Genomic DNA, 16,349 nt, shown 5'->3' on the forward strand with positions numbered 1-16,349 from the left:
TTTCTATATGAGCAGTGGTATTTATATATTTTTCTTTTGCTAGACTTAACTTTTTAGGGGAGGAGAATAGATCTTACCACTGTATTTCTCTCTCTTTTTAAAAAATCTTTATTGGAGTGTAATTGATTCACGATACTGTGTTAGTTTCTGTTGTACACCAAAGTGAATCAGCCATGTGCAGACGTATGTCCCCATATCCCCTCCCTCTTGAGCCTCCCTCCCGTCCTCCCTATCCCACCCCTGTAGGTCATCTAGGGAGGGCAAAAAGCCTTATGCTGAAATGTTAAGTGAATGAATGAATGAAAAAAAATGTGTTTGCATTTAAGGTTTTGAAATAAAACAGGCCTAAAAATTAGCTTTTATTGTTCTTTCTTTTGACACAGTCTGGAGACTTATCTTATTTGTTAGGAATGAGAGTGGATTTCCCTTAGTCCTAAACCATTGGATTGGTCTTCTCTGGACTAGGGCAAGGATTTTTGAAGAGCCAGGGCTTTGGGGGCTATGAGTAATGGTCTTGAAGGCTCTGAGGATTTAGGGCAAGCTAAAGGAGGGGGATGTTAACTATTTGAATGCCTGTCCTTTTTTTATTTTGGGGGGTGGCCCCAATTTCTGTTTTACCACTAGTTGTGTCTCATCCAGGTCTCTTCCCTGACCTTCTCTAGAACTTTGTTACTGGAAGGGTGATCACCAGACCAGCAGCACACTAGTAGTCTTGGGAGCTTTTTAGAAATGCTGACTCTCATGCTTCACTCTAGACCTGCTGAATTAGCGTCTTTATTTTAACAAGATCCCTGGAAGAGTATATGTTCATGACAGTTGAGATGTGCTAGTCTAGAATACATTCTCCAACTTTTTCAAGCCCTAAGTTGTTATTTTTTAAATGCCCAATAAAAAGGGTAAAACTATTTTCAACTACTGTCTTATTGTGCTGTTTATTTAGATTTTGTGAAGAACGATAAAAATCAGTTTTGTAGTGAATCTTGAGACTTAAAGTAAAAATTGTATATATTAGAGAGAGAGAGAGAAAATAGTTACATGTTATGCTGGATATGTTGCCACAGGAACAAAAAGAGAATGGGAATTTTGATGTGCAGTGTTGACTTACTAGGAGGTGGAGCAGACAAGCTGGTTACTTACCAACAGGACGTGACTTTTCAAAATGCTTCCGTTTCATAATAACCAGCAGGCTGGACTGGCAAGGAGGCTGTCAAGTGTGGAGGATCAACCAGGAAACATACCTTTTTCTTGACCAGCACATTCTCAAGATTGGTTTAGGAAGGGATTGCTGGAAGCTAAGGGGAAGGGAAGAGGGCTTGTGCTTTTGTTTGCTCTGGAGGAGGGGTTTGGATCTTGTAGGACTCAGAAGGCTTTGGGGAAAATAAACATTTCCCATAAAATTTTGTTTGCCCTTTGTTTCCTCACCTTCCATTTGACGTCTCTATTTCCCGTAGCCCCTACTGTCATTTAATCACCGATAGTTGTTTTTAAGCTAGCAGCTCTTTCCCCAGCCACGCCTTCGCCTTCTATTTCCATTGCAATTTCCTTGAGTTCCCATCCTTCACCTACGCCTGTGATTCTCAGATGGGGACAGTTTTGTCCCCCCTACTCCTGCAGAACATCAAAGATATTTTTGGTGTCACGACCGGGGCAGATGCTGCTAATCGTCCTGCAGGGGCCCAGGACAGCCCTCCACAGCAAAGAATTAGCCAAAGTCTGTAGTGCTGCGTTTGGGCAGCACCCCAACCTGGATTATCGTCAGAGACCATTGATTTATCTGCCTATTTCCAGTTTAATTCTCATTCACAACCTTTCAAGAGTTCCCCATTGCCCATGGAGTGAAGTCCAAACTCCTTGGCATAGGATACAAAACAATTCATGGTTTTTTATTGCTTTCAAACCTCATCTTTTGCTCTCAAGGTTGGCCGTCTACTAATGATAGACTGAAAACTTGTAGTTTTCCCTTAATTGACAACAGAGTGCCTGTATGCCTCCACATGTGCATTTTTCCTAACCTACAGATACATCTTTCTCTCTCGCTCACTCTGGTTTGCTTTTGTTTTGTTTCCTATCTAGAGACACTCCTCCTTTAACACTGCTCAGGCATTCATCCTCTCTGTGAAGGCTTGTTTGCCTCTGTTCAATTGGTACCTTGATTATATGTGCATTTTTCATATCACCATGAGTGTGTTCTGTTCGCATGACTTTGTTAACTACTAGGTTATGTCCTCTTTCGGAGGGAAAGGTGTGTGTTTTATTCATCATTGCATTGCAAGTACTTAGAACAGTTCTTGATACAAAGTAGGCTCTCGTGTTTAGTTGAAAATACATTTTTCCTTCAAGGAATAAATAATAGTTCAAATAATTCGGAAATTAGCTTTTAGATGAGATTTTACCATAATTTATGTTCTGTGCAGTGAGACTTCTGTCTGTAATCTTTTTGGCTCACCATCATGCTCTGTATTGCTGCCATCTCTTTTCAGATGTCATTTGTCTTCTCTTGCTTATAATGGTATTTAAATGGTATTGATACCTTAGGTCTTTTCATTCAGTATCACATAGAAAGTTTTACTTTTGGATTGGACTTTACTCTCTGGCTATTTATTGAAGAAACTTAAATCTGTAGCAGCACAAGTTTGGGGGTCTCTTCTACCTAAGAGGAAAGGTCTTGGGCTGATGATGATAGGTTTTGGGGGTGATGGGGAGGAGGGAGAGGAATAATGAATTCCTTTTTGGAAAAACAAGAAACATATAATGAGAGCTGCTGGGGAGGGAGAATTATACATTGGATTTATTTAAAACCTTTTTTTCTATGTTGGTTAATGTACTACTATGAGAATAAATTTCACTTAGGTAATAACTGGCTCAAAAACAAGTCTGGATTTGTGAAGGCTCTAAATAACAGAAGAACATTTAAAGCAATAATTTTCTTGCTTTCAAATGTATGACTAGAATTTAGGTGTCCTTATATAGAACCTATTTGAAATGTTGTGATTTTGTTTAAATAAATATTCTTCGATGTGTTGAACTTTTTTGATAGGATCATCTTTAGCCCAGACGTTTTCTAAAATATAAATTTTAAATTAGTGAAGGCTTAATTAAGGCTATATTATTTTTGCTGTATGTCAAAGCCTTATAGTTGTGAGCTATGTTATTAAAAATAACTTGCTTTAAAATTCTTTCATCTATAATTTGGTTCTAAAGAGTATATTTCTGTTCTCATTCACAAAAGTTGCTTGTGATGTAGACACAGAGAGTAATTGAATTGGTTCAAGATTGCATAGAGGTGGAAGTATTTTAGCTTCATGAAACTTTACCCACTGCTATAATTATTGGATAGATGGGTAGTCTAGTTTCCTTTCTTATGCAAGTTTAATTTTTGAAGAATGTTAATTTCAACTATTTGCTTCAGCAGTCTTAAGACAGAACAAAGAGTAAACATAGATTTTCTTATTTTAGATCTTAACTTAGATACCTTCCCAAGAATGTATCAGTATTCCTTAAAGGGAAAAAAAAATATACAAATTCCCTGTAAGATGCAATTTAGTACAAATTTGCTATAATTAAGAGAAGTAAAATGGTGGAAACTGTTCATTAACCTTCATGTATAAAAAATCCCTGCCAACCACTTTTAAGATTGTTTACTAACTTTATTATAATATTAGCCAATGAATCTGTGCTTTTACTAGGCTACTTAGTATCAATCTGTTCAAATTACTGAGATTTATAAGACCAATGAAATTTGTGTATTTTTTTTTGTCTGAGATTGTTGTTTTTCATTGAGTACAAGTTTCACTGAGTACAGTGCCTGCTTAAGATAGATCAATTTGTACTCTGCCCTAATGGGCATAGAATTTTAAAAATTAAAAAAAATCCATTCCTTGAAATTAGCTGCTTCTTCTAAGTGGGGTGGTTCTCAGTAGGAAGTAAGGTAGTGAGATGGGGAGCAGAAAAAGATATAGTGTGAAGAAATTTTTTTACCTGTATTTTGTGCCCTTGAAGCCATTTCTTCATATTGCAGTGAGAATAGGTAAGTGCCAGTGGAAAAAAATTTGCAAAGCATTTACTTTGCTGATAAGTTAATTTCTGTTCACTAAACTCAGATTATAATGTATTTCACTAAAACAGTTGTTGTTTTATGTAATACTGTTGTTAGGACTATGGGTTATTTTGGAGGTGTGTGCGTACTGGGGGTGGGGATGGGGAATGGGGGGTGGTGCTAAGGACATTAGAGGGAGTGTCTTAGAAATTTTACTTGTTTCCTATTCCACCATTCTTGATATCTTCTGTATGTTAGTTATGTTAGCTTAGACTAGTATGGGGGATGTTAGGAGTGGCCTGGTTTCTTTCCTTCTTTTTCCTAGCCAAGGAAGTATCGCCTGGGGATGCTGGAGGAGAGGCTAGTTCCGATGGGATCAAAGGCACGAAAAGCAAAGAACCCTATTGGCTGCCTTGCTGACAGGTGTAAATCAGGAGTACCCATCAATATGGTTTGGTGGAACAGAATCACAGAAAACAATTTACAGGTAAAAATAATTTTATTAGACATTTTTGAAAAGTGAATATTTTGGCTGCTTTCTGTGTCTGTGTGGGGTGGTGTGTATGAGATTGGATGACTTAGCTGATACACTTAGGTTTTTTGCTTTCTTGTTTTTTTTTTTTTTAAATCAAAGTAAGGTTAATGGCCCATTCACTAACTAAATGATTTTGTTTTGTGGCTTTTTTTGAACTTTCTCTGCTTGTAGTATATTTTCCTATTCTTCCGTTAAATTTAGTTTTTCCCTGTTGGATTTTGTTTATACTTAAGTTTAATTATTTTTAATACACAAAGTTGTACTACATTAAAAAGTCATATAAAATTTATTACAGAAAATCTCATTTATTTGAAGTCTGAACAACAGAAAGCTCCACATGTTGTCTTTTTGTACATTTTTACTAGGAGATAAAAATTGTATGTAAACTTGTCAAGTGTTGGCTGTAAAACCAACTTCAATAGTATGTTGTCTTAGAGTTATTATACATTTCAGTCTTTGCATTATCTGTGCTAATGAAAATGAATTTTTATAACTCAAAGGCTAGCTTTTGTATGACTCTGAATCTGAAGTACTTACAAAATAATTTGAATTATATTCCATTTTCATTTGGATTATAATTATTATAGTCTCATTTAAAGAAATTGGTAATTGTATAAAATAGCTCTGTTGACCACAATTTCAGTTTAGCTGGAAGTAGAATGAATATCTTTCATCCCAAACTTTCTGAGTACATTGGTATTTTTTTAATATATTGCTAGCCAAAAGCCTATAACCCCACATACACATATCACACACAGAAAAGATATAACAGAGTCAACAACTTGGTTGTATTTCTGTCACCAACTTTGTATCATGAAGGGGTTCCACAGTATTTTGGTCTGTTTAGTGTTAATGCCATAGCAGTATCTGTGTTACCTTGGGCACAGAAATAAAGAAGTTATTCCAAAAATACTGCAAAACATGTTATTTGTCTCAACTGAAATTTTCATAGTATTTTTCTAAATATAAGGAAAAATAGGGAAATGGAGGGGGGCGGTCCACATAATCATATACTTAAAATTTCCATGGAAAGTTTGGGATATGTCCATTATGAATAAGAATTCATAATGGACATATCCTTTATGAAGGATGTTTACTGAATTTTTCTTTTTCAGATCAGGAGAGAGGTTTGATGTGGATTGTTAGAATTATTTTTCAGTTTTAAAAAGAAAGTCTGAAAATAAATTGGGCTCCAGTTACGTAAGGACAGATACAGGTGGAAGTGGAAGTGCACGTAGGTTGCAGGGGAAACACGGATGATGCAGAGGTACGGCCACTTGACCGCCCCCCGCTGTCCCCCGTATCTCAGGGGCAGTTTCAAGGTACCTCTTTTTAGCATAGCTTGAAAAATCATTAGGTTCGTTTAAAGAATATATGCTAGGATTATGCTTTATTTTTAATTAAAAAACTAGTAATAGATTTGCATTCGGTGTGCTAAAGATTGAATTGAGGCTATCTGAATCTAATATTTCAAATACTAATATTATTTTGTGTTTCAAATAGTTCAAATAGTTCTTTTTTAAGGATGTAAGGAATGCCTTATTAGCTTGATGTGATGTTGGAGGGGCAAGAATGCCTTACACTATCAGTCATGTGTTGAAGCATTGAAAAATACCCACCCGGTGTCCATTACTGTCTTTGTGGATTCCTGAGTTGGGTACCTGGTATTGTTTATTTAGAGCGAAGAGTATGTCAGTGCAGTTTTCTTTTCTGTTGGGGTTTTTATCTTTTTGTTGTATGAGAAAAGTAACTTACATAAGTCAATTCTGTACCTATGCTTTTTAATTTTGTATTATGTTTACCTTCAAATATTTTAAAGATTTTTCACACATAAAAATTTTAAAGGATTGTGTAGCCAGATATATTAATCTTTCCTGTTTCATTTGTTTCCTTTCCTTTAAAGCTTAGGTCTTCTCAATCCTAAGGTTAGAAAAATATTTATCTATATTTTATTTTAGTGATTATAACTATGTTTCTTAAATGGTTACCTTGTGCCACGCACTGTGCTAAGCTCTTTACATGTATTGTCTCTTTTGGTCTCTTATGGGACAGTTGTTATTGTTAAATGAAACATCTTCAGAGAAGCTAAGTAACCTTAAGGTTAAACGGTGGTCGGTGGAGGAGCAGAAATTTGAACCCATGTTTGTCAGGCTTCAGAATCTCTTCACTTCTGTGTAACATAGCTCTAGTTGTACTAGAGCTATGATTGATGTAATTGTCTAAATGGTTAACTGAACAACTTTTTTTGAGGATGAGAATGGGTACGTCGTTTTCCAGACATGGACTGTAGCTTATGCATAACTCCACAGTATTTGTAAGGTCAGTCTTTTTTCCTCATGATTCATCTTTTTTTTCTCAGTGACATTTAACTGCCTTTCTTTCTGGAACTTTAAATATTTGTTTACACTGATTTCTTAATCTTGACCTAACATCTTTTTGGAAAACAAATTTTGGAAAAACAGGTTTTTCCACTTCTGAAAACAAAACAAAAAAACCCAAGCAAACAACTAACTAACAAAAACCTTAAAACAACAACAGAAACTTTCTCTGAAAGTTTCTACCTGGATCATTCATAGTTGCATTTATTCTCTTCAGTGCTGGATTTCTTTGTGTGTGTGTGTGTGTGTGTGTGTGTGTGATTTTTTTTTTTTAATTTTATTTATTTATGGCTGTGTTGGGTCTTTGTTTCTGTGCAAGGGCTTTCTCTAGTTGGGGCAAGCGGGGGCCACTCTTCATCGCGGTACGCGGGCTTCTCACTATCGCGGCCTCTCTTGTTGCGGAGCACAGGCTCCAGTCGCGCAGGCTCAGTAATTATGGCTCACGGGCCCAGTTGCTCCGCGGTATGTGGGATCTTCCCAGACCAGGGCTCGAACCCGTGTCCCCTGCATTGGCAGGCAGACTCTCAACCACTGCGCCACCAGGGAAGCCCTGGATTTCTTTCAAGAGCCCTATGATTCCCAACCTTTTAGTACTTAATAATCTTTTTATTTATTTTCTACCAAGAATCTCGTGATATGAAAGAGTCTGTCTACTAAACACAGGACATTTGTAAAACAGTGATTCATGCTTTCATTCTAAAATATATAATATGCTAATTAGAGAATCAAAGAAATTTAATGTTTTTTTTATATTGTGGAGGTAGCTAAATTTATTTTTCATATGGCTGTTTGAAATATTGATCATACCCATCTGGTCTCCATTACTACTTTTGTGGAGTTCCCACTTGGGGACCCTTGAAATAGATTCTAGTCTTTTCTCTGATTTCTTTACAACCCATTTATTCCTTCAGTGCTTGGAGTTTGGTGTTATCAAAAATTTTGCTGGAAACAAATCCCAAAGCTTGTCAGAGGTCTCCTCAATCAACAAATCCAACAGTTTTATCCAGTACTTAATACTGCTGGCCACTTTTTTATTTGAAGCTCTTTCCTCATGCATTCTTGTTTGTTTGTTTGCTTGCTTATTTATTTATTTATTTATTTATTATTGGCTGTGTTGTGTCTTCATTGCTGCGCGTGGGCTTTCTCTGGTTGCGGTGAGCGGGGGCTACCCTTTGTTGAGGTGCGCGGGCTTCTCATTGCGGTGGCTTCTCTTGTTGCAGAGCACGGGCTCTAGGAACGTGGGCTTCAGTAGTTGTGGCACATGGGCTCAGTAGTTGTGGCTCGCAAGCTCTAGAGTGCAGCAGGCTCAGTAGCTGTGGCACACAGGCTTAGTTGCTCCGCAGCATGTGGGATCTTCCCGGACCAGGGCTCAAACCCGTGTCCCCTGCATTGGCAGGCGGATTCTTAACCACTGCGCCACCAGGGAAGTCCCCTCCACGCATTCTTGACTCTGTTTCATCCCTGCTCTTTGTGAGCTCCTGTTCTTGGCTCACTTGTTCTCTGCTTTCCCGTGTATGCCTAAGATTCTTAAATTTTTATTTCTCTTAGAACTGTCTTCTCAGTTCAAGACCCAAATCTTTCATGCCTTCTGGTATCTTTGCATGTAGATGTATATCCCTCTATCACTACAGATTTGGCAAGTCTAGAACTCAGTGTATTTTTCTCTTCTCCAAATCTACTGCTTCTTTTATATTCTCTTTATATTCCTTCTTTAGTTAATGGCTTTATCATCTTCCCAGTCACTGAGAGTACATAGCTTCATTTCTTCCCTGTCTTCTCCCATCTTCTACCATTTATTATGAAAAGGAGACTACTGAGGTTTGACTACCCATTAATTGAAAGATGATACATTGGACAATTTACATTTGCCATCATATTAAGGCTTTACCACAATAGTGACATATTATCCCCATTTGAAAAATATGGAAATTGCAATTTAGACAAGGCTTATTGTTCGTAAGTGATAGAGCTGGGATTCTAGCCCAGATCTATGAAATTTTAAATCCTGAGATTTTCCTGCTATATTGTCTGCCTCTAATCCCCATTCTTTAAAATTCCACGGTATCTTTTTATCCTTTCCTTTCCTTTCCTTTTTCTTTCTTTTTTTTTTTAAACATAACTGACATATATACCCTCAGTGTATCTTCTGAATAATTTTTGTCAAATCCCTTCAGGATCTGTTCAGCCTTTCTAGGGCTATCTCTCTTTAACTGTGCACACGTACTAAATTCTAATCATATGGAATCTTTCATACCTCATATAATATGAAATACATTGTCAGTTCTCTGTACCTTTTTATCTCTGTACCATTGTTAATTGAGCCTAAAAAAACTTTCTTCCCTTTTCCTTTTTTTTTTTTTAATTTATTTTTATTTAATTTATTTTTTTTGGCTGCGTTGGGTCTTCGTTGCAGCATGTGGGGTTTTTCTAGTTGTGGCGAGCGGGGGCTACTGTTCTCTGCGGTGCGCGGGCTTCTCATTGCTGTGGCTTCTTGTTGCGGAGCACAGCCTCTAAGCACGTGGGCTTCAGTAGTTGTGGCTTGCAGGCTCTAGAATGCAAGCTCAGTAGTTGTGGTGCATGGGCTCAGTAGTTGTGGCTCGCAAGCTCTAGAGCGCAGCAGGCTCAGGCGCACGGGCTTAGTTGCTCTGCGGCATGTGGGATCTTCCTGGACCAGGGCTCGAACCCATGTCGCCTGCATTGGCAGGTGGATTCTTAACCACTGCGCCACCAGGGAAGTCCCCCCTTTCCTTTGAGAGTAGCTCAAATGCTACCTTTTCTGTAAATACCTGCTCAAACACCTCAGAGAAAAAAAAGTTTTGTTTTTTTTTTTTTACTCTTTTCACAATACTTAATGTTATTTCATTCTGTCTTATATTGGTTGTTTACCTGTTTGTCTTTTCCAGCTGAATTGTAAATATGTGTGACTAGGCATGTGTTGTTTATTTTTGTACTCTTAAGGTATTTTGCTTGTCTCTAAATGTCATTGTTTAATTTTCTTTTCTTAGGCAATATGTGCAATTTGTGGTAGTTTATTTCAAGAATTTTATATATTTTGAAAAAGTGATCATAGGTTGTCTGGGATTTATAGCCATCATATATTACTATTGTTTAGTTTAATTATCACAATTGATTTAGAACATAGGGTGGTGATTTCTTTTGAAATGTTAGAGGATCTTCTCTTTTTCTTTTTTAATTCAAAATTTAACATTGTAGAAATATTCTTGATAGTTTTCAGTCTTATGAGCCTGGTACTAGTCTTACTTCTTGACAGTGTTATTATGTGACAAAGCTCCTCTGTTTTGTATTTTTCTCATGGTCTCAGTCTAAACACCGAACAGGTGGTAGATGGAAGGTCACCTGAAACTCTGCATCAGCAGTTCTTTATTTCACTGAAGTGCAAGTTCACTTTCATCTTTCCTTAGTCTCTGCCCAGATGATTGCCCATTCCTCTGCCTGACCAATCTGCATGTGAATTCGAGATTTTACATTTGTTCTATGATTACGGTTCAAATGCCATTCAGGATTGAACTATTTTATCACCTACCTTATAGAATTATTGTGAGGATCCAAATTTCTGTTTGAATCTATTATTTGTATAGTAGATATTAAATAAATGTCCATTCCTCCAATTTGACCTTATCCCTCCTAAACTTGGTTTTTGTTTCTGTTTATTTAGGGTGCTGTCAGTTATTTATATTCAGATGTGCATGGCATTGTGGTATATATGGAAGGAGGCAGTGACATTAAGTGTCTCTTAGGGGCTCTCATTTTAATGCTGACTCATTTGAATAGTTTAAAAAATTACTTTAAAAATGCTTTTTTTGAAGGGATAACAATGTGTTCCCATCCTTCATGTAACAATCAGATGTCAACTTGAATGAAAGGATGAGAAATGGATGGTTTTATAAACTTCTCAGAGTATTGCAGGTTAAGATGTACCTAAAAGTAATGACATGTCACATAAAGTCTTATTTATATATATATATATATATATTTATATATATATATATATATATTTATATATATATATATATATATATTTATATATATATATATATATATATATATAAAAGACTTTATGTAACATGTAAGTCTCACTTTGTCTTAGACCTTTGGAAATAGTGGAGTTATGACTCATAAATTATTAGTATTAGTGTTGTTTTAGTTTACCCCCAGAGTGATGTAAATGAATGAGAACTGTTGGACTGTTGGGTGTATTAGGAGATTCATACTTGTTAACATCTCTTTTGATGGTGTTTTTCCCCTTGTGGTCTGATTAAATGGCATTTCTTATAAGTATTTAATTTGTAAGAATGCTCACATTAAAATCTCTTGGCCCACAAGTTCTGCTGTGAATTCTAGTTGCTTGTGACTGATGCTTTTAAGATCCCAGGGAGGTTTTGGAAACTCACTGGATATGCTTCAGTCTTTAGTTACTTACTGGATTTTGGTGTTATTTCAGGAGATTTCTAGTCTCTATGCCCCAGGAAATGAGATCCTTTGGGCTTTAGATGGAGTGGATTGGAATTTATAAGAGTGACACTTCAGCCCCATCTACTCAGGGTTCCTCAGGACTTTGAAAAGTTATAGAACTGTGGGGCAGCTAAAATGGTATTACTATATAAGTTCTGATTCTCACCCACAGCCCATCCCAGACCCTCTTCTTTTCTCCTCTTCTCTGCAGCTGCTATTCTAAACCTTTACTATTCACCTCAGACCTGTTCATCCCCTCTGTCACTTTTGAGTAAGTGACTTGTGTTCTTCAGAGGAGGGAAAAAAGAGGTCATTGAGAATGAATTGCTTCATATGTTGGCTTTCTAACTATGTACAACATTTTCACTTATACCCTTTCTCACTATTTTTCCTTTGGTTGCAGACAAACAGGTGTTCCTTTACTATATCCTTCAGAACCTGTCTTTAGTCCCTCTAGCAATTTATTTCATTATTTATCCCTTTTCAGTTTTAGACAGTCTCTCCCTTGACATTGATGTCTTCTTCCTAGCTTGGTCTTCCAGTACCAAGGAGTGCTACATGAGGAAATATTCTGTGGTCAGTACATTTGGGAAACTGTGTGATACAGTTTGAGAACTGCTTCCTACTTGTTGCTACTTTTTCACCTTTCATTCATCCCTTAATTCCCAGCGTTTTACCTTTTGCTTTCACCACTCTATTGAGACTCTTTTTGGTAAGCTTACCTAACTACCAAAAGTCACAGTTCTTACTTGACCTCTACTGCGTTTGACATTGTCGTCCATTCCTCTTTCCTTGAAACTATTGTTCTCCTAGCTCCGAGACTGTTCTTTATTAGTCTCTTTCAGGGACCTCGTGTCCCTTGCCGTGCCCTCAGGAACTCTCCCAGGCTCTGTCCTTGACTCTCCTCTCTCTGCACCCAGTGCCCCTGGGTGATCTCACTTATCTTCATTACTTCAGCTACTCCCGAGTCACATTTGACTCCCAGATATATATATATATACACACACTACCTGCTTCTGAACATCTTCATCTATATGGCGTAAGACTTTAAAAACTCAGTGTATCTAAAATGAATACTAGGGCTTCCCTGGTGGCGCAGTGGTTGAGAGTCCGCCTGCCAATGCAGGGGACAAGGGTTCGAGCCCTGGTCCAGGAAGATCCCACATGCCGCGGAGCAACTAAGCCCATGTGCCACAACTACTGAGCCCGTGCGCCCGGAGCCCATGCTCCGCGACAAGAGAAGCCACCGCAGTGAGAAGCTCGCGCACCACAACAAAGAGTAGCCCCCTGTCGCCGCAACTAGAAAAAGCCCACGTGCAGCAACGAAGAACCAACGCAGCCAAAAATAAAATAAAATAAATTTATAAAATGAATACTATGTCTTTTCCTTCAAACTTGTTCTTTAACTCACACACATCTGTACACACTTATTCACAGCTATGTGCCCACTCTCTGTCTTGGTTATTGACATCACCCAGTTGTGAGTTCTTCTTCATTCTTCCATCTTCCATATCTGCCACATTCTTTGGCCACTAAGATCTGTTGATTGTGCTACTTTGAAATTCTCTTCACTTTTAATGTTACCAGAGTACAGTTGAGGCTCACCTCCACTTCTTACCTGGACTGTTACTATTGTCGTCTCTTACCTGGTTTCCTGCTTCTGGGCTTTTCATTCAAACCACTGCTTGGTTGATTTCTCACCTTTGTCATCTGTTCTTTGTCATTAGAATACAACCCAGGTCTCTTAGAAAGGCATCCCAGGTGCCTCTTGATCTCTCAGGTTACTGCTGCAGACCTGCTGAACGGTTTGCAGCACCGTGAAGAGCAGCAAACTCTTGCTGCCTCTGCCTTTGAACATCCTCTCTGCTTGCGGTGCCCTTCTCTCTGCCTTGACTCAGCAAACTTGTCTTTTAGGATTCGATTCAAGCATATGGTCTTATGACCTAATTAGACAGCTTTAAGCATTTGTTCACTTTTCCGTAGCACTTCACATTGCTGTAATTAATGTGTGTATAACTTACAGGCTAGCAGTGAATGGCACACTATAGGTAGTTAATATTTTTTTTTGATACATGGATGTTCTGAGCTGTTGGGAGTGGGGAATTGGGTTCAGGGTACATTCTGTACCTGTGAAATGCCAGCCTGTGAACTTCTAGAATGTAGTGCCTATGTTTCAAATATTTTGTTCTCCACAATGCCTAGCACAGCGCCCAGCACATTGCCTTTTATTATTAGCTATTCAGCTAGTTGAATGAATTAACCTGGATTAACGATTATCTGGTGAGATGAGTATTTGACCAAATTTAGTCCTGAATTTAAGTTTTGTACATTTTCTTAAGTTTTCCTTTGGTATAGTTTCATGACATAAAATATCATTATGGAAAAATGTTTGAAAAATCTTAATATATGTTAAATTTTGTGATTAAATGTGGCAGGATTCTTGGTTAGAGAGAATGCCTCCAAGTAAATCTCTATTACTATGCAATGTGACAAATAGATTTTGCTGATATATAGTTATGGATAGAAGATATACATAAGTATACAAGATAGTTATAGCTGTGTAAAGTAACTATTGTCTCTCTGGAATGTGGTGATGGTCTTGCTGTCTCCTGGACTACTCATTAACTGACCTAAATGGATATTTTTGCTTCTTTTAGGGAGAGTAATATTTTTCCCAACTTTACTGAGATGCTGGGTTGGCCAAAAAATTCGTTTTGGGTTTTTCCTTAACATCTTATGGAAAAACCCGAACGAATTTTTTGGCCAACCCAATAATTGACACATAAATAGGAAGAGTAATATTAAGAATTAACTAGGTAGACTATTGAGAATACCTCTGTGATGGTTAATGATTACTGTTATTGGAGAACTTTGACATGTAAGTAACTTTTAATGGAAGAGCAAGGCATTTCATCTGTTTTTTTTTTAAATTTATTTATTTTATTTATTTTATTTTTGGCTGCGTTGGGTCTTCGTTGCTGTGCACGGGCTTTCTCTTGTTGCGGCGAGCGGGGGCTACTCTTCGTTGTGGTGTGCGGGCTTCTCCTTGCCGTGGCTTCTCTTGTTGAGGAGCAGGGGCTCTAGGTGCACGGGCTTCAGTAGCTGTGGCTCGTGGGCTCTAGAGCGCAGGCTCAGTAGTTGTGGCGCACGGGCTCAGCAGTTGTGGCTTGCGGGCTGTAGAGCGCGGGCTTAGTTGCTCTGCAGCATGTGGGTCTTCCCGGACCAGGGCTTGAACCCGTGTCCCCTGCATTGGCAGGTGGATTCTTAACCACTGTGCCACCAGGGAAGCCCCTCTGTTTTTGTTTTTAAATGCCTTCTATCCTCCAGATACAGATTTTGCTTTTTTATATACATTGGTCCTACTCGTCTCAATTTGAATATTGCATATTCTCTGTGAATTCTTAATACCACTCCATTCAGTGATGATGATATGCAAAGAAAAGGGAGTAGTGTAAGTGGCTTCATAATTTACAAATCTTAACAAACTTTCTTAAAACTTTTTTGTAAAAGTTATATATGCTTATTGAAAAAAATTCACATACTACAGAGAAGTACAAAGGAGGAAGCAAAAATGTCCCATTTCCTCACCACCTAGAGATAAAAATCTCTTTTAGCACTTCAGTGAGCATCTTTAGTTAGAATCCTTTTATACACCTGTGCACATGCACGTACACACATTCTCCCTCTCCCTCCCTCCCTGCCCAACCTGTTCTCTTAGGCATATGCACACCATTTTACAAAAAGCAATTTAGTATAATTGCTGTATTGTAGCCTAATTTTACTTTATTTTTTCTCAATAGTGGTATTGGCCTCTTTTCATGGTAAATATATCAATTCACATGATTTTTTAATAGCTACACACTATTGTATATACCATAATCCACATAACCGGATCCCTGTTGATAGATATTTTAGTTATCCCTCCCCCCACCACTTTCAAAAATCATTTTAAAAAACAGTGCTAAATGGAATCTTTTCTACTTGTGTGATTTTCTTCTTAGCCTGAATTCCTAGATGTAGGAATACTAGGTCAAAGGATATGCTTGTTTTTCATTTTGATACATAGTATCAAACTATTCTCAAGAATAGTGTTACTCATTTCTGACAAACTTTATGAAAGATGAACTAATGAGCATCTTTGGAAATTAATGTGCCTACAGTTTCACACTCTGATATAGAGAGAATGACTTTAAGCTGAGTTCATAGAAATTTTTTTGTTTAACTCTACCATAACATAAAGCTTATTACTAATTGATTTTCATCTGGCAGGTTCTGACATACACATGCTACTTTGCTCTTAAGATAGTCAGATTATTAGTAGGAGAACTTATATGTAAAAGAACAATGGTGTGAATCTCTTGTAAGCAGTAGTAGTCAACTTTCCTTCACTGTCCCCACCAATTTGAATCTGATTTATTTAGAGAACCATATTTCCTCTATTGGGTTGTTTTATCAGAAGGCCAGTTCACTTCAGAAAATTTGTAAGTTATGATATTAGACTAATTTCACAATAGTAGTAGTGTTGTTTGTTGTTGTTGTTTTGGTTTTTTTTTTTTAGTAGTGTTATATGTTAACTTTTGTAAGATGAAACTTGACTGGTCTTAAAATATTAAGTTTCTGAATAGCCCAGAAGTTGAGTATATTGTGATAAATTTTAAATTGACCGTATTTGGATATGCTTGAAATCTGGAGAAATAACAACCCATTAAGGCAAAAGAAAAAAAAAAAAACATGTAGAAATATGAACTTGGAGGTTCTGGTTAGCCCTTTGACTTCTCCTTTCTGTCTCACCCTGTTCCTCTTTATTCTGTGTTGTTTATGAACACTGAAGACTAGTGAAAATCGCTCTGAATAGTGCTGCTCTGTATGTCTGTACATCTCATCTTTTTATGCCTTTTTAGATAATTTTATCAAGGCAAAATTCTTG

General features: G+C 37.4%; 1 protein-coding gene across 12 annotated transcripts in view; it reads left to right on the forward strand.

Annotated features, from left to right (window-relative positions):
- Positions 1-16,349, forward strand: part of PAN3 (poly(A) specific ribonuclease subunit PAN3) — a 118,875-nt gene that overhangs the window by 26,099 nt on the left and 76,427 nt on the right. For 10 of the 12 annotated variants that reach the window (XR_005017264.1, XM_036831895.1, XM_036831897.1 and 7 more), the window contains one exon: positions 4,362-4,523. The exons of the other annotated variants lie outside the window; for them this stretch is intronic. Coding sequence is in view for 9 of the 10 variants with exons in the window: in XM_036831895.1 (XP_036687790.1) it covers positions 4,362-4,523 (162 nt within the window). In the remaining variant the exon portion in view is untranslated. The remainder of the gene's footprint in view (positions 1-4,361; positions 4,524-16,349) is intronic. 12 annotated transcript variants of the gene reach the window in all.

The sequence above is a fragment of the Balaenoptera musculus genome, chromosome 18 (genome assembly GCF_009873245.2).
Source record: "Balaenoptera musculus isolate JJ_BM4_2016_0621 chromosome 18, mBalMus1.pri.v3, whole genome shotgun sequence".
In the NCBI taxonomy this organism is placed as follows: domain Eukaryota; kingdom Metazoa; phylum Chordata; class Mammalia; order Artiodactyla; family Balaenopteridae; genus Balaenoptera; species Balaenoptera musculus.